The 19,126-nt window shown below is 33.5% G+C and overlaps 1 protein-coding gene across 1 annotated transcript in view; it reads left to right on the top strand.

Moving 5' to 3' along the window:
* Window positions 1-19,126, top strand: part of LOC100376541 (dynein axonemal heavy chain 3-like) — a 118,864-nt gene that overhangs the window by 58,299 nt on the left and 41,439 nt on the right. The window contains exons 38-60 of the mRNA XM_085497361.1: window positions 1,713-1,880; window positions 2,159-2,366; window positions 3,824-3,886; window positions 4,448-4,471; window positions 5,318-5,556; window positions 6,889-7,038; window positions 7,607-7,826; window positions 8,174-8,437; window positions 9,032-9,127; window positions 9,536-9,549; window positions 9,975-10,034; window positions 11,562-11,643; window positions 12,518-12,656; window positions 12,965-13,155; window positions 13,258-13,353; window positions 13,653-13,844; window positions 14,384-14,517; window positions 14,960-15,122; window positions 15,858-16,040; window positions 16,796-16,954; window positions 17,271-17,342; window positions 18,169-18,369; window positions 18,896-19,051. Of these exons, the coding sequence (XP_085353487.1) occupies window positions 1,713-1,880; window positions 2,159-2,366; window positions 3,824-3,886; window positions 4,448-4,471; window positions 5,318-5,556; window positions 6,889-7,038; window positions 7,607-7,826; window positions 8,174-8,437; window positions 9,032-9,127; window positions 9,536-9,549; window positions 9,975-10,034; window positions 11,562-11,643; window positions 12,518-12,656; window positions 12,965-13,155; window positions 13,258-13,353; window positions 13,653-13,844; window positions 14,384-14,517; window positions 14,960-15,122; window positions 15,858-16,040; window positions 16,796-16,954; window positions 17,271-17,342; window positions 18,169-18,369; window positions 18,896-19,051 (3,274 nt within the window). The remainder of the gene's footprint in view (window positions 1-1,712; window positions 1,881-2,158; window positions 2,367-3,823; window positions 3,887-4,447; window positions 4,472-5,317; window positions 5,557-6,888; window positions 7,039-7,606; window positions 7,827-8,173; window positions 8,438-9,031; window positions 9,128-9,535; window positions 9,550-9,974; window positions 10,035-11,561; window positions 11,644-12,517; window positions 12,657-12,964; window positions 13,156-13,257; window positions 13,354-13,652; window positions 13,845-14,383; window positions 14,518-14,959; window positions 15,123-15,857; window positions 16,041-16,795; window positions 16,955-17,270; window positions 17,343-18,168; window positions 18,370-18,895; window positions 19,052-19,126) is intronic.

Genomic DNA, 19,126 nt, shown 5'->3' with positions numbered 1-19,126 from the left:
ATATACCTATTATTGTGAGTATGAATGTATTAATTTACATTCCTCATAATAGGAATACAAATAAGAAAATCAATTCATATGACAATTATTGCTGTGTCAGCTATTTATTCAGGTACTTGGAACATTGACTACATGTATTATAATAAGATCTAACAAAGCTAATCATTTAATTCAACAGGCACAAGTGATACAGTCATTTTTTCCTAACGTTAATAATTGTCTTTATCATTTATAAATAACAGTGTACTAGTAGTTCAATGCTACAGACTAGCACAATTGACAAACAAATGATGTGTTTCCCAGATATAGCCTGGATAGGAGCTGGAGTTTCACACAATTACTTAATAGTGCTTTACAGAGCACATGCTATTATGTAATTAATCATATCACATGCTTTATCACTCCCCTAGTCCTTTTTGTTTCACTATTAGTCTGATATAGCCCTTGCTAATGGATTCACTCTGACTACTATCGGGTTATTTCACCATGTGACAACTGGCAGCAACTTTATAACTCTCAAACACACATATGATAAAAAAAACATTAAATGATTTCTGTTAGCTTATGTTGTCAACTGTGTTTCATATTATTTTTTTTGCAATTTTTTTTTTTTATATTCCACTGTGTCCTCGTGTTTGGTAAGTTCCCATAACACTTTTAAAAGTGCTGTATTTTACTGGTGTCTGGAGTGCTGGGAATAAACATGGTTGTTGCTGTGGTTCTGTATTAACCCATCACACCCCTACAATATGGTATAACCCAATTCTACACAATGCATGAACTATTCTATTGATAGTAAATAGGTGTTGCAGGTTAATAAACAGGTGCTGTGCTGGTATATGTTGAGAGTACTTGCTTGCAACCCGACCTAAGTCACTTTGTGGTTTGGTTTGGATTGATTTGTATTCTCACTGGTGTTTATACATGTATTTCCTTTTGAAGTTTCAAAACATTCCTGTTTTCGTTTGTAGATGTTCTCTTTTTCCCTGTGTTCCTTCATTCTATTATCAACTATTTTGGTGAACCAAACAATTAAAAGATGGCGCTTTTTAAATACAACCCTCTTAAATGATGGTTTGGGTGTTATGTTTGTTGTCAAATTGAGCATAAAATGGACAATATGGTAACTAACAATGTTGGGGAAAATTTTATAATTATATTCTTTTATTGTAACTCCAATTTTGTTTTCTAGTAGTATATATGGTTATAAGGTGTACTTTGGTATTTTTCAATTAATCTTTTCAAAATGAACATTTATCAATAAAGTTCTTCATATCATATTTATTATGGGTTGTCAATAATATAAATCTGGCAAATCAAATTATTGAAAAAAAAAACATATTTGAAAAACATAGTACCGGTACATACATATTACATATATCGGTACGTACTTGGAAGTTTTGGTAGAGAATTCGAAAAACAAACCACCAGTACTGTAGTTTGTTGATCTTTCTATTATATTTTTAGTTATTTATTTATTATTTTAACGAACTGACCATTCTGGTAATTTAAGTTTCTTAAAATGTATGGCAACTGACTTTTCACCTACATGTACCGATGTCTCCCTACCCAAATCAATTCTCTTAAAAACGTTAAACCAACTAGTTTTTGATGGAATATGAATCTTTGAAGGTTTTCAAATTACAATATGCTATAGATTTATAATGTGCTTTGTGTTGCTTAGTGATTGTGTTTAATGCTGTATTCTTCAGTTCTGGTGACGATGACTCCGACAGTGAACTGGAAGAAGATGGTAATGCTAACAAATCAATATCAGATCAGAAACTTGATGAAGAGAGAACAGCGATGTTAGTTTGTCAGTTTTTATTTTCATTGGTCTGGTCAGTGGCAGGCAACATAGATGTACAATCAAAAGAAAAGTAAGTTAAAAGTGAAGTTTTTAATTTTACGCCAAAAGTCATCTTTAGTCAACTTTCACAAAATTAATCCTGCATAATTTGTCCAAGATTCAAAGACTTTTGGCCATTGCATCCAAAATTCATGTAAAAATTATAGAAAAATACACAAAAATATGCATTATGTTATGTCAAAATTTTGGTAGGAAACATGGAATTCAAAAATTCAATACTGTTTATGCATCACCGTATTACATATTGTTAGATACTAATTATACATCTCTCTCTTGCCCTCTCTTCAGATTCACCGAATTCTTCCGTACCCTGTGTGATTCTGAAACTGGTCCCACTGCCAAATATCCCAGACCAAAGGAATTAAAATTCCCCAGGAATTTACTCATCCCAAAGAAGGGGAACGTGTTTGAGTATGTGTATATCCGTAAAATGTATGGTTCCTGGCAACGCTGGGAAGGACTCATTGAACCAGTCAGTATAGGCGAAAAAGCAAAGGTAAGAAATGATTATCAGATTTATCAAGCCGTTATGAAATACACATCACTGCAGATACATGCTGCATTGTCCTATCTACATGAGCTTTCAAAGGACATTATAAAACTGTTACATGTTAGGTACACATTGAGTTATACTCTATTTTGTGCATACTTTCTGGTTTTCTTATTTTAACCTTAATGTATTTGTGACTTGTTTTGACAATTAATGTAATTGTTATGCAATTCATATTGGTCCTTATTTGGAATTCACATTTCCTAATAAGGTCATAAAATTATGGCACACTGTAACTGACAAATACTTTGTAACACAGTACATCATATAAGACCCTGGGATTGGGTAGTGGTGATATCCTGTCCAGACTCTGCTTTAGCACCGTTGGAAATGAGAATGATTAACGTTACTTTAAGTATGCATGTACCTTTTTTAATGCATCCTGCTTTCTTGAGAGTGTTTAGGTGATGTGTTAATTTGTCAACATTAATGTTTTGTTTCTGTTTGTGGTATGCAATTATTAATAATATCCATGTTTAACCGTGATAATTATGCAAAACTAATCTCCTAAGGAAGAACATGAAGAAATATAACACTCTTTTGTATTCGTTTAATTTATTGTTTTCTGTTTTCTTCCTTTGCATTATTGTTATGTATTGTGATGTCTTTCTCCACTGTTTGACTCTGTGTTGCCTGTCTGTTTGCTGTGCACCGTTTTATACATTGTATATGTTACTAATAGCTTCATAAGGTAATGTGCTTATACAATGCACTATGTATTAACTATATCTGTCTCATTCATGATATTTTTGAAACTCTTTCTATATCTCTCTAGTGATGGATGTATCTAATAATTGATCTGTGGAAAGTCATGCCAAATTTTTTTCGAGTCAAACCATGCTCTGCTATAATACTAGTAATCAACTGTGTTTCTGTGTATTTCAATTGTCTTGCTAACATTTTCTGATTTCTAACTTAATATTGGAGGAAGGAGAATGAATTGTTTACACTAAAAATAATCTCAAAATATTTGTTTATATTTGCACTATGAACTGAATTGTTTATTTTGTTTTCAAAGCTCGAAAGCATAAATACTAAAATTGCTTTACGTTCACAGGGCACATTTCCGTCAATTTTGAAATTTATAGTAATTATCTATTTTTAAAGCAGTGAAATTTACAATGTGGCGGAGAGCCGCCGCAATTCCTGTGAAATTTCCTCATATTATAAAATTCTGATAATCGATATGAATAACGTGATGGACATTTTACAATGTACAGAAAATGCTTTCAACTAAATAATTAATAAAATACATATCTATAAGATAAATGATTTCTTATTCAGATCATATTAATAACCACATCATAACACTTAGGATATTATTATTAAAGTATTCTACTGCCCTCTGTGTCTATTTATCTATTCCTACTGCTGGCATTGCTTGCTTACTTGCTGATATGAAGCTCATCGCCCAAATGTTGAAAGAACGCTCCGCAAGGCCACAAGATTATGACGATGATACTAAGGTGATGGCAGGCTCTATTTTTTATCATTTTTTTTTTTTTGTAGTGAAGTGAAATAATGAATTTTAATTTTTTTTTTTTTTTTTTAATAGAACAAAGTATATTTGGTGGATATCATTTTGATTTTTTGCTCTTCAAATATTTTTTTTTTAGAGTTAGATTTGTTTTTGTTAGTTAGTTAGTTAGCTCAGATTACCTAATCCTGAAATTATCAATTGACTGTTTTTAGGAGGGGTCAGAATACGAAGACCAACCAATGGTAACAACTGAAATATTCTCTGAATATGTGTGAAATTATTATATATTATATATTTTCGATTTTTTTTCCAATAGTCCTAATACTTATCCAACCAGATACCTCTGATATGAAAAATTTTGCCGTGCCCTCATTCCCGTTCTACATTGCTGTGCTAATCATTCCTCTATCTTGCACCATTTTTATCTATTGCATGTGTTGGCTTTCTTTCTGTCTCTGAATTTTGAATGACCCACACGTGTGTGCTGCATGCAATGATTGTCACTGCTGCTACTGCTTTGCTGGGTGGCTTCACTTAACTAACACAGAAATATCAAGACTACCAGATTGTGGTAAGCTGAATGCTCACTTTCTCATGTGCATGTGTGTGTGCGTGCATGTGTGTGCAGGTGTGCGTGTGCAGTAACTTTCTCAACCATTTGCTTGGAATTGTCCTTCTACATTGCTAACAAATATCAATGCATCATGCAGCTAAGTATGTAAAAAAACAAATTTCCTTTCTGTTTCACACAATTAATTCAATACAAAAGCACACTGTATACCCCCCCCCCCTCTTCTTTTTAATCCCCTGCAATCAGACACAGTTTTTAGGGCTGACATTTTGGTTGGTTTTTTCACCATATTATATTTATGCTTACAGCACCTTTTTTTTTCATTTCACACATAAACCATCTCTCTGAAAGAGACCTGCTTGGGTTTTATCGTCACATTAACACAATATTCCTGGTCTCCACAAGTCTCCTTCCAACATCTAGATTTTACATCACATTACATTACCAGTTAATATCATTTGTTTTCATTTCCAAAAACATATCAGTGGAATCCATACACATCATACTATTCAACCATATGGGTCAACATTCTAGGAGCCAAATACTGTATTTATCACTGAGCCACTAAATGAAAAATAAAGTTTATGACCACAGTGTGGACTACGTACATGGATACCAGTATCAAATGCTTGGATGATGAAAACCACAACTAATGTGACATGAGCATGATGTGCGACTAATTCTACATGAAGTTGAGAATTTGGACGATGACATAACCATTCATTCATTCATTCCATTATAGCCATATCTCCAGGATGCCCGATCATTTCTCATACCATCATTATATTTACAAGCTGATTATTGTCTCCCAAACTTAAAACCTTTCATAACTTTCCCACTTTGTAGGTGAATGAACTGATTATTAAGACAGTGGATACAGAGAGACAGTTGTACTTCTTGAAGAAACTGGTCCTACAGCATAAACCACTGTTATTTGTTGGTCCAACTGGAACCGGCAAATCTGCAATCACTAACAATTTCCTTCTAGATTTGGCTAAAGGCAATTACATACCCAATAACGTTAACTTCTCAGCTCAGACCTCTGCCAACCAGACACAGGATATTATCTTTGCCAAGCTGGACAGGTAAGGGGTGTTGATTTCTATTGGTGCACACTTGGCACATGTTTCAACTTTATATTTGGTATAAAACTTCTGTAAAATCCTTGTACAATGTAAGGAGTTAATTTGCATGAATTTAACATACAACATTTTATGCTTGGTCATGTGGTTACTGCCAGCCAATCATCTTGTTCTTCAATTACAGTGAACTCCTTATAAGGAGTTTATTTGCATGGATTTTGCATAGTAACATTGAATGCTTAAGGTAGAGATGCAGGTTTGTGGGCACTTGGGATTGAATTTTTTTTTTTGCTTTTTATTACCTAAAGAGTCTTGGCTATAGACTGTTAAAATTTTGTAGAATTGTGAATAGTGGAACATATTCAAAAAACGATTTTAAAATATAGATAACAGATGCAAAAATTCTCTCTTTTGAATGCTTAGCAAGATTTAGCAAGGCTGTAGATAAATAATAAAAAAAGAAACATGGTGAAAAAAAGAAATGACTGGATCTCCATATTATGCACTATATTTAACTTTTAACAAAACTAAAATACATTTAAATTTGGAACTGTTACAGCCATTTTAATTATGAGCATTAGCAAACTTCTTACTGAGTGAATTGTTATGCAAATTAGCAATTATCACAGCTTCTTTTTAGTGCACATCCCAGAACTTTAAAAAAAAATAGCTCCTAGACACTTTGACCTTTTGTTTTGAAATTTTCACAAATGATTGACAATGTGTTTATCTTCAAAACGCCGTTGGAGCATTGCTTTTGGTTGAACAGTGTTACAGCAATCGTACAGGCAACTAGCCTGGGTGTTAATTTATGCATAAACTTGATGTAGTGAAATTTGGACTGCTGCCCTGCAAAATTGACAACTGGTAGACAGTTTTCAAGACGGCACTTTCTTCATAGTAAACAGCCGTACCCACAAACCAATTTTGACAGGAAACAGAAGCATGGTTTAGGAGGTAATTTTGTTTAAATCACTTTTGACCAAAAAAGCACATTTTTGTGCATATCTCAAACTACAGTGTCCATAACAAAAAAATACTCACACAATTTTAAAATTTATACAATAAGCTTTCCGAAAACATATAGTTTTGTGGACAAGGGAGGTCATCTTGGTTTCCTAATTAACTAATTAAAATACCTGTCAGGTAAACTGCATCTCTACCTTAAGTTACATGGTTGCTGTCAGCTAGTCATGTTTTATTTGATTTTCATGCATTTGTAACATTATTCTAAATGTTGGTATTCATTTTTTAGGCTATGTCCCTAAACAGTTATATGTTTATCAAAATATTTCTTTCTTATTTTTATATTTAATCCCTTTTTTATACTCACAGGCGGAGAAAGGGCAAGTATGGCCCTCCTGTTGGCAAGAAGCTGATTGTATTTGTAGATGATTTGAATATGCCTTTGAGAGAGAAATATGGAGCCCAACCACCTATTGAATTATTGAGACAGTGGATTGACCATGGTTATTGGTTTGATAGGTAGGCTCATCTGAAATTTATAGTCTTGTACCTATTGGTACTGTGTTGGACAATTTTGAGAATTGCAGAGTACTATAAAATACAATATTTTAGCTGGAATTAATTTTCGCTGAGAAGACTTTATGGGTGTTTTGTATGGAATTTGTTTTCACTGATTTTTGACGAATTGAATGTAAAATATAGGAAAACAAGTATAATCGCTGGATTTTATTTTCACGGAATCATTCCTTCAACGAAAATAGCGAAAATTAATTCCAAGCGAAAATAACCAAAATGTTGTACAATGATTTACCCTTTAATAGTTGGTTTCTTGTCATTTTACCACAGTATATCATTTCATGTAGCATTTTACATCACAGTGCATGACAGTATTAACCCGTTCCTGTTATTTTACTATAACATTTCATACCATTCATCACATCATCTTTTATAAATTTTGCAGGTTTATTTTGTGAAGGATGACATTGACATTCCAACAGAAGACAAACTGTAAATCTATATATATTCCATCCCAAGTTTTCTCACCACTAACATAATAAACAATTTATTTCCATCACTGTATTTTCAGGAAAGATACAAGTATACTCGAATTGGTTGACATCAGTATTGTGTCTGCAATGGGACCCCCCGGTGGTGGCCGTAGCACTGTGACGCCCAGATTCATAAGACATTTCAATGTGATTGCAATTGATTCATTTGATGAAGAGACGATGAAGACAATCTTCGCGCCTATCATGGAATGGCATTTCAATAAAGGTTTTGAAACAAGTCTTAAACGATTTTCAAGGGTAAGAAATGTATTTATGTGCGTTAATCTATATAAAACCATGTAAAACTTCACCATGATTGTGGCTTACGGATTCTTGTTTCTTAAAAGATCAATCTTGTCATATACCGGTATTTAAAAATTCATTTAATACAAAGCCGATATTATTGGTATCAAATGAACAGACATGGTCTGACCATTTGTGTTAAGCATTGTATTCTGCATTACATATCACCATGCATTTAATCTTTTTGATGAAAGTCATAAACATTTCAAAGAAATTTTTGGCTCAGTTTTGCTAAGATTAAAAAATTCTGAAAGAGATGGTGAAAACATAAATAATATTAACTATTTGATTTATCTTGACAGATTATTATCTATGCTACAACCGAGGTCTATACCCAGGCCATCACCAACTTCCTACCGACCCCCGCAAAGTCCCATTATTTGTTCAACCTCAGAGATTTTGCTAGAGTGATCCAGGGCATGATACTGGTGCAGCCAAAATGTATACCGCCCGGTGCTGAAGGGTCCCATAAATTGATTCGTTTGTGGGTTCATGAAGTCTATCGAGTCTTCTACGACAGATTAGTAGATGAAGATGATAGACATCGGTTCTTTAAAATCATTAAGGTCAGTCTATCTGTGGTGTCTTTTTACTATTTTTCTCTCATTTGATAATATGTGTTTCACAAAAATGAAACCCATGTTGTTTTAAAGCGAGGGTGCTGTCACCTCGGCATGCGTCAGATGGCCATAGCGTGTCATTGTTTACAAATAAGCGTCTACCCATGAGCCTTTGTGTTTTTAGCATGTGTTGTTATCGTCGCCAGGGACTCATTTCCCGCGTGTGCGCAGGTGATGACCCTCCCGTTTTAACAAAATTTGATTAAAAGAATAGGAGTGAGATATTTTTTTTTTGTATTTAAAAAAAATTTTTTTAATTGGATCTTTGTAAAAAAAAATTTTTTCAATACAATTTTTTTCAGAATATTTCTACATTTCCTAATACCGAGTGATCAACTCAATTTCTTGGAAATTTTGTACATATTTTTTGTACGCAATAAAATTTGGCTTTAGACCATTATACCAAAATACAAAAATTTGCTAAACACGTATAATATTTATCACCAAGTAGTATCCAGAGATGTGTGAAGACCTAATTTTCCACCCCAAGGCAGAACTATGTTACTAATAATAGTTTTTTGATTTTTTCATTATCTGTAGAGTGTTGTTCAAAGCCAATTTAAGGAGAAAATGAACGGTGTATTTGCGCATTTATTGACGCTAAGTAAAGATTTAAATGATGACAATATCAGAAGGTGAGGCTTTAGTTTCATACAATTTATCATTTTTAAGACATGCTAATCTTTTCACTAAGAAACATAACCACTTTAATATGTATGATATGTTAGAATATTATTTGTAAGCTTATTTTGATTTCATTAAAGGGTTATTAAGTAATAGAAAAATATTCGTTAAGTTTAGAACAGAAGAAACAAATTTGTGGCCTTTTTTGGAAAAATAATTAGTTATAGCAACAAGTGTATTTTGCAGATCAGAGGCACTGCTCATTTTCAGCTATTTCACCAATCACTACATCACCAATAGTTTCCTGCATTCCACATTTTAATAACATCCGCCATTTTCATCCATTTTGTTTTAATCTTCATCCCAAATATCTTCCTTTCTCACAGTGATGATGATAATGATGGGCATAATGCCAATGCTGATGATGATCCAGGGTACTTGCATAATTTTCAAGAATATATTTTACCCATTCAGTAACAATTTTCTTTACAATATTCTTCAGTTACTTTTTTTTTTTTAATTTTTTTTTTTCAAATTCATTTTGCATTTATTCTCATTTTTTTTCATCTTGATTATCACTAGAATTTTCCTCTTCTCAACAGTTTTTCAAATTAAGCCTTTATTTTCAAAGTTTGAATTTTACATAAAACCTAATATAAAATAAATAATTAATAAATTTTGCATGATATTTGACTATCACTTGTAACAAGTTTTCCCCTTTCAGTACAATATATAAAACTAATAAGAGTGATATGCCGTTTTTTCTGTTTATTCTCACTGTTCATTTTATCTTCTGTCACATCTATCTCTAATGTTGATCCTACACCCCAACCCATCTCTTTTGCATGCATTTTTTTAGCGCCATGAAAATGTTCAAAATAGATACAATTAAAGACATCAAAGATGAAGACTTGAGAAGGTATCACCATGGCAACAGTACTAATAGAGTGATGTGGTTAATTTAATTGTTATCATTTATATTAATTTACTCTTTATTGCAGTTTCTTGTGTTAATTCAATAATAACCCTTTGTTCTTTTGTTTTGTGGTTGCATACCGGTAAATGTCTTTGAGTTCCAGCAATCCAATCTTGAAGATGAATTCTCCCAACTGAAGTCAAACTGTCTTCTTTCTTTGACTTTAAATGAAAGATTTAGTGTGCATGTCTTCAATTGTGCATGTTCGCACATGACTATTCTGCATGCTTGTTTCATTTCATTTTTTGCTTGCTGTAGTACTGTGGAATACTTTATTTTCGCTGGAATTAATTTTCGCTGAAAAGGCTTTTTGGGCGTTTTGTATGGAATTTATTTTCACTGATTTTTGATGAGTTTAATGTGAAATATGGGGGAAAAAAAGTATATTCGCTGGATTTTATTTTCACGGAATCATCCCTTCAGCGAAAATAGCGAAAATAAATTACAAGCGAAAATAAAGTATTCTACAGTATAGCGTTTTAACTGGCAATGGTTTACTGTATAATATAATAATGCATTTGACTTGTTTTATGTAATTGTAAGTTTTGTAGAAAAATTAGAATGAATACTGCAAACTCTATCTAGACTAAAAGAATAACGTAAAATTTGTAATAATTAAATTAAAAAAAAAAGTGAAAGTTTCTCACAGTGGAGAATATTAAAGGAGCTTCAGATTAATATTTTGTTGATTGTTTTTTTATATTTTTTATTCTGTGTATGAAACATTGAGCCGAATTGAATTGTCAAATGAATACACATGTTAACCTATTATCTGCTGATGCAATTATATAGCATTCATATTGGTGAAGGCTTTTAGCAGGTGAAATGTTGAAATGGTAAAAAGCATCTACACATCTGGAAGATGAATTTTTATTTTGGTTATTTTGCAAGTTTTTTCTCAAAATACATATTTATTACCATGCATTACTCATTTGGTAACATTTAGGCCATATTTTGCTTATTACTTGGATTATAAAAATATGAAAAAAGAAGTTACTGGTAAGCTCATGCTAATTGAATGAAGCTGAAAAACAAATGCTTTAATTTGAAAAAAATGACTTGAATGTTTCATTGAAGAAAAAAACACACTCATGTGTCTGTATTACACTGGATACATTCACTGTTCGGTCAATTAAACAACACTTCTTACGTAACTGAATTCACCTTTCACATATTCCTTTCGCAGCACTATAACTGCCAAGCACTGATACGATATAGAATCTAAAGCATGCATGCACATCGTTGTAATGAAACCCAAATGAGTGCATGTAACAGAAGCATTCAGACAATCTCTCCTACACATATGCATGGTTTTACATCATGTGGCCTATCTCGTACAACCAAGTATCACTCACAGCGATTGCCTTCTTAGCATATCTGTCTCCTCATACAGCCTCAATCCAGGTATCAACACCAAGGTGAATCTCCCGTTATATGTACACTGTTACAAATTGTATTCTCTATTTGCAGCTTATTCTTTGGTGATTACATGAAAGGAAAAGATGAAGAGAAAATTTATGATGAAATTACTCATCTTGATAATCTGAGAGAGGTTAGTTCCTGATCATGAACCAAGTCATGTAATTCAGCACAAGTGTACATATTTACCTTCAAACACCAAAGTCATTAGTTTTTGTACAAACAATGTTTTTACTATGAACAAGAGCAACCCTACCAGCAGTATTGCAATATAGCTCACTGTTTAGCAAAAGTAGCAATATTATTATTAGCTTTATAATAACTGTTTGAACAACCAATATTGCTATTTTGCTTTTTGGTTTGCAGTAATATGTGTTGTATATTTCATATTGGACTTGTATCAAACACAACGTGATGACTGTTGTGCTTTATTATTTATTAGTAAGCATAATTTCTTCCCTGAAACACTTGGCCCAACTGAAATGTAATCCAATGCATGGTTTTCAGCTATTATGTCACTGTTTTGTTGTGATGGATTTTATGCATATCTAATTCACTTATTTGCATATTTGTTGTGATAGATTTTATGCATATCTAATTCACTTATTTGCATATTTGTTGTGATGGATTTTATGCATATCTAATTCACTTATTTGCATATTTGTTGTGATGGATTTTATGCATATCTAATTCACTTATTTGCATATTTGTTGTGATGGATTTTATGCATATCTAATTCACTTATTTGCATATTTGTTGTGATGGATTTTATGTATATCTAATTCACTTATTTGCATATTTGTTGTGATAGATTTTATGCATATCTAATTCACTTATTTGCATATTTGTTGTGATGGATTTTATGCATATCTAATTCACTTATTTGCATATTTGTTGTGATGGATTTTATGCATATCTAATTCACTTATTTGCATATTTGTTGTGATGGATTTTATGCATATCTAATTCACTTATTTGCATATTTGTTTGTGCTTCATCTTTTGTAGACTATTGAGAAATACTTAGAAGAGTATAACATAATGACTAAGGCCCCAATGGACCTTGTTATGTTCAGATTTGCAATTGAGCATATTTCCCGAATCAGTCGTGTCCTTAAACAACCCAATGGACATTTACTGCTCGTCGGTAAGTATGAATCTTTCTGAATGACAGAACACCTATCAATCAACCAAATAAAAAAACAACTGTTTATTTAAAACTTTGGACAATGTAATCTGCCAAGATTATTTTAAAACACTATGAGATTTGGTGTAGTGCACGAATTAGCAGTTTTATTTAACATCTAAAGTACATACAATCTCTACCTGAATGCAAGCTAATGTCATACAGTAATTTATCCTAAGACATCTGGTTATGGAAGTTTATTCAAAGATGCGAAAAGTTATCGATATTCTGATGTTTTTTTATGAATTATTATGCGTTTGATTTATCAGGTATTGGTGGAAGTGGAAGATCTAGCGCCACCAGGTTAGCCGCATTCATGGCAGACTACGAACAGTTCACTATTGAGATCAGCAAGAACTATACATACACAGATTGGAAAGATGATCTCAAAAATTTACTACGCAAAGCTGGAGATGATGGTATCTCAACAGTATTTCTATTTGGTGATCATCAGATAAAAGTAAGTTGTTCAAACTCTAGTCTGTGATTGGTTGAAACTAACCACGTGATTTGAAATGCAATGCATTATGGGATGAACTGGTCTCCATCGTTTTTTTTTTAGGACATATCATTTCTTGAGGATATAAACATGTTGTTGAACACTGGTGATATTCCTAACTTGTATGAAAATGAGGAAAAGTTAGAGCTTATTGAAAAAGTAAGTGAGAAATTACTTTTGATTTTTACCAAGAAATTGTTTCCTCTTTAGTATGATCAATTGGAAACATTAAGTTGGATTTTAGTTTCCAGCATGAGGTTTTTTTGAGAAAGTTTTCCACGTGTGAATAATTAACATTAGTTTCAATCCAGTTACCTGCTTTCTGAAGCTTTATGATAAACACAAATTTGTCCCTAAATTTCCCTACTGGTTCAATTATTGTCAACATTATTGATTCATTAAAAACAAACTTAGTCAATTAGAGGATTTTTGAGGCTGATGCATTTTTTCCCACTTAGATGCAACAATTATCTCAAGCAGAAAATGCCAAGATAGAAGCTACTCCATTGAATATGTATAATAAATTCATTGAGAGAGTACGACGTCATCTACATATAGTACTAACGTTCAGTCCCATCGGTGACGCCTTCAGAAATAGACTGAGGATGTTCCCTTCTCTGATCAATTGCTGTACTATTGATTGGTTTAAGGTAAGAAAGTCAGTCAGAAATTTACATTCAAATTTGAAACTATCAATGATTTTACATGCAATACATTGCATGGAATCCATGATATCCAGTTTAGTCTGGTTGGATCAGGTCATTTCTGGCTTGATCTGGTCATATCCAGTCTCTAGTCTGGTTTCATCCAGTCATATTCAGTTTAGTCTGGTTTGATCTGGTCCTATCCAGTTTCCACAATGAAGTGTGATAACTGGCATTTTAAAACTGGCAGTCACAGTGGATTTGATATTATTTTTAACAGGAACTTATTGGCCGAAATCTTGTTGTTCTCATGAAAACATTTAAAAAAAAATCTAGTTTCTATTGAATGTCATTAAACTGTCAATTTGGATTGTGACAGATTCGTCAATTTATGGTTTTTCAAAAGAGCTTAATGGCTGATTTCAGATTTCTTGTATGTTGAATGCACTGTTGAATAACACTTGAATAACATGGCCTGACCATGATGTGAAGTTGCACTGAACTTTGTCAATAAATAAATAAATACTTTTAATTTCACCACATAGGCCTGGCCAGAAGATGCCTTAGAGAGAGTGGCGCACAAGTTTTTGGATGACATAGAAATGACTGACGATGTGAGATTAGAAGTAGTTGTTATGTGTAAACATTTCCATGAAAGTGTTCGCTCGTTATCAGACACGTAAGTATAAATACTTCAAAAAGACACAGTGTATGTGCATTGTGACAAAAATGATTAATAGAGAACCAGTATTAGTATCCTCGGGGGCGGAGCTACGTCACAAGACGTTCCACGTTGCTACGACGCGCACCACTGTACATGCATTTCTATAGGCTCTGTGCGCGCTGCTGTGGAACGCCGGTCGAGCCGGTGAAAATTCGAGAAAACAACACAATCTCAACTTTGAAGTAATCCTGAACAACCAAATTTATATATGTTACACACGTAGGGCTAATCTTGTTACACTGTTCAGAGGAGTCTCAACAATCATCCCAAAGTACCGTTTTCTGCGAGTTTTGGGCCTTTGTTTTCACCGCCGCGGGTTGCCAGGCAGTGAAAATGCCCGGATGTCCGCCCCCGAGGATAGTTCTTCCTCACACCGTCTGTTTGTTGTTTCATGTAGGTTTTATGGTGTGTTAAGGAGACGCAACTATGTCACACCAACATCTTATTTAGAACTAATCAAGACATTCAAGAACCTAATGAATAAGAAAAGACTTGAGATTCTCACTCTCAAAGACAGATATGTTGTTGGTCTTGAAAAACTAGACTTTGCTGCATCACAGGTAAGTTTAGTTAGTAGGGATTGATCCAGTGGCTTGAGCCTTTGTGTTCGTTAGCCCTATCTCCCAAAACAATTAAATTTAAAGTTATGTGTAACTTCAGGTTTTTTTTTAATCAAGGAAAAAATGTTAAGTTAAATGCTAATCTGTACTCAACCCAGGTGAGATATCAGGTTGTGCTAATGTGAGTAAAAGCAGCCAACTTCTGATGTATGAAGTATTACCAGAGGTACATTACTTAGGGGTTTGCAACGTGCATAGTACTGTATGGTGACATCATGTCAAGATCCCATTCAAGTCTCATCTCGTAGATAACGAGACTGATGCTACGATCTTCTGACATGACATATATCAATGTTCAAGGTTTGTAATAAAAAAATAAAACATGTCTCGCCACTATCATAGTGAAAAAATGTAATACATGTACATTGAAAATGTACAGAAAATATAGTTCTCGTAATCCGTCATATCGTGGGCAGCTATTTAGATCCACCTGGACATCCCAGTATCCTAGTTACCTCGGACATGCGCATTCGCATTGATCTGAGCAGGGAACGCTTATGCGAGAGCGAGATTGATCGGAATCTTGGTATTATGTCACCATAGTTGCAAACCCCAAGTAATGTACCTCTGGTAGTTATGAACTGTTTCATCATTTTCACATCATTATCTTACATCCCACTCTAGTTATATAAAAGATGAGATGGATTGATTTAAAACTTTTCAATTTCATCTTAGATTGCAGTTATGCAAGTGGAACTGACAGAATTGCAGCCGCAGCTGATACAGACAAACATAGAGACTGAAAAGTTGATTAAAATCATTGCTGCCGAGACGGTGGAGGTGGAAGCCACAAAGAAAGGTGTCCAAGCGGAGGAAAAGATTGCAAACGACGCAGCTCAAGAAGCACAGGCTATCAAGGTATTGTAATCACAAGCACAAGAATTAAAACTTTGCTACATTCATGTAAGAAATCAGAGCGCATACTTATCATACACATTAATATGGCTTCTTCTGTGTTATACTTGCTGTTCTCCCAGGAATGTGAACCAGTATTAGGCGCCCTCTAGTGAGAGTAGGTGTTGCATTGTGAGAGAGCGCCATCTAGTGTCAGAACATCCACCATTAGTATGAGCGCCCTCTAATGCCAACTCTATCACAAGTGTATATGCAGTGTACATGCATAGCCTTTCTCAATTGTCATGCATTTCACATTCAAATTTCTAATACATGTAGTTTGTTTATTTGTTTGTTTTTTAATTGTATCTCACACTATGTGAATCTAAAGTACTGTAAAATACTTTATTTTTGCTTGGGATTAATTTTCACTATTTTCGCTGAGGGGATGATTCAGTGATAATAAAATCTAGCGAAAATACCTTTTTTCTATATTTTCTATATATTGAACTTGTCAAAAATCAGTGAATATATATTCCATACAAACACCCAAAAAGTCTTTTTAACGAAAATTAATTCCAGCTAAAAATAATGTATTCTACAGTATGTACTCAATACAATGTACTTAATGGCAACACCACACTTTAATCTGCATTCATATTCATTGTTAAGTCCAGAACTGAAGTTGAAGTTTACTAATACTAGTAATATGCTTAAAGAAAATAAAAAGTATTTGTTGTAATTCTAAATTTCCAATAATCTGTATATACTTTAAATAGGATGACTGCGAACAAAATCTTTCGGTAGCCATGCCGGCCTTGAATGCTGCAATTTCAGCTTTGAACACCTTGAAACAACAAGATATAACATTAGTGAAAACCATGACCAATCCTCCGAATGGAGTCAAACTGGTTATGGAGACTATATGTATACTAAGGGTAAGTCTTGTATGTCTAGTGACATGCATTTTTGCTTGTTTGTTTTTTTACAAAACTCAATATATCGAAGAGAGAGTGTATATGATTGATACAATGATTATTTACATGCTGTTTTTGTCTTGTATTTCAAGTACTATTGCCTTATGTAAGCCATATTATTTATGAACAGTAACATAGGTAGCCCAGTCACCATTTGTTAGCTATCTTGGGGTGCCATGCACATCAGGAAAAACTTTGTTTGAATAGACTACATGAATGAAATAATTAACAAATTATTGACTATTATTTGATCAACTATTGCATGTATTTGTTCCAGGGTGTCAAGCCTGATAGAAAAGTTAATGATCAAGGCAAACCATATGAGGACTACTGGCCAGCAGCCAAAAAGGTAAGAATGCTTCACATTCACTAAAATGCTCAGCCTCAGTAATTACCCTAGCTTTTGCACTCTAGCTGAGCATGATTTGATCTGATTCAATCCAACACATAATTGTATCAAACAGTGTGGTATATGACTGACCAATTTACCATTTTTTCTGTTTCTGTTTATGTGTTAAAGTGGAAGGGTCATCACCTGCCCGGGAATTGAGTTCCAAGCGACGATAACAACACACGCTAAAAACGCAAAGGCTCATGGGTAGACGCTTGTTTGTAAACAATGACATGCTATGACCATCTGACGCATGTGCAGGTGACGACTCCCTCGCCTTAAATCAAACATAAAAAAAGAACAAACAAGTATCATAATGATGTCAAAACGTTGCGTTGGATTTGATAAACATGAAAGTATTTTCGGGGGATTTTCAAGCTTATTAATGTGCTATACACATTAGTTGATGGTCAATTTTGTACAAAGTAAGAGTATCTTATCTCAATATTCCCCTCTTAATCTGTATTTTTACATCGCGCTATAAATAAAATTCAAAATCAAACCATTAAATTTTTGCAGCAGGTGGTCAGCACCTTTCAAGCAATACACAAGATCTTGTAGTGAATGGAAAATCACCTATTGTAATTTACTTCCTACTTGTCATTTCTAATCCAGTCTCTCATCTGGTTTTATCCAATCTTATCTAGTTTAGTCTGGTTTGATCTGGTCTTATCCAGTTTAGTCTGGTTTGATTTGGTCTTATCCAATTTAATCTGGTTTGATCTGGTCATATCCAGTTTCCAGCTTACCGATATTCATATGTTGACATTTCCTTTTTTCCTAGATGCTAGGAGATATGAAATTCTTAGAACATTTGAAAAATTTTGATAAAAGCAATATACCTGAGAGTGTCATCAAAAAGATCAGAGATAGGTACATTAATAATCCCGAATTTGATCCAGTAATCATTAAGCATGTATCATCAGCTTGTGAAGGCATGTGTAAATGGGTACTAGCCATAGAGGTTTATGACAGGGTTGCAAAGGTGAGTTTCTTTTTATCTTCATTCATTGATTGATTGCAATAATATGTCAAATGGCATCTATGGGCTGTCACATTTGTTTACACATATTACACCTGTTCACAGTGACTGGTTTTCAAGAACAGGTCGCTAGCTCTTGAAGATAAAATAACAATGTTGTGCGCTGCTTAAATATACTGGTACATACATGTGTCCATGTTTATAGAACAACTTACAGGCAACGTTGTCGCAAGTTAATGCTGATCAGATTCACATGCTTGTCGGTAAAAATAGGACGTCAAAGCCGATACATGGTGATTTGAATACTGTAAAACTAATTTTGTTATACATTTTAATTTATTGTGAGTCAGGAGTGTGAAATAGTAGCACTAAATAGTTTACTGGGTTATTCAAAACAGAAAGAATAACATTTGTAAATTTAATCTTATCATGAAGGCCCCTAAAATTACGAAATTTTTAAAAAGGATACATCATCTGTCAAACTTGGTTTATTTATTTATAAATTTCATTTATTTGTTTTACTTTTCAGGTTGTAGCCCCTAAGAAAGCTAAACTAACTCAAGCAGAACAGTCACTGGGAGGACTGATGGAAAACCTCAAAGAAAAAAGAGCAATTTTAAAGGAAGTTACAGATAAATTAGATGGACTGAACGACCATTTATTGGAAAAGACACATGAAAAGAAGGCAAGTTGTATATGTGTTTCATTACAGAGTTTGAATTACTTCAGGGTGTTACCGTACTTGGTGTTAATTGTCCAG

The sequence above is a fragment of the Saccoglossus kowalevskii genome, chromosome 3, assembly GCF_978046115.1.
Source record: "Saccoglossus kowalevskii chromosome 3, keSacKowa6.1, whole genome shotgun sequence".
NCBI lineage: Eukaryota > Metazoa > Hemichordata > Enteropneusta > Harrimaniidae > Saccoglossus > Saccoglossus kowalevskii.
Note: the sequence above shows the minus strand (reverse complement) of the source record. Positions and strands in the feature narration are given on the sequence as shown.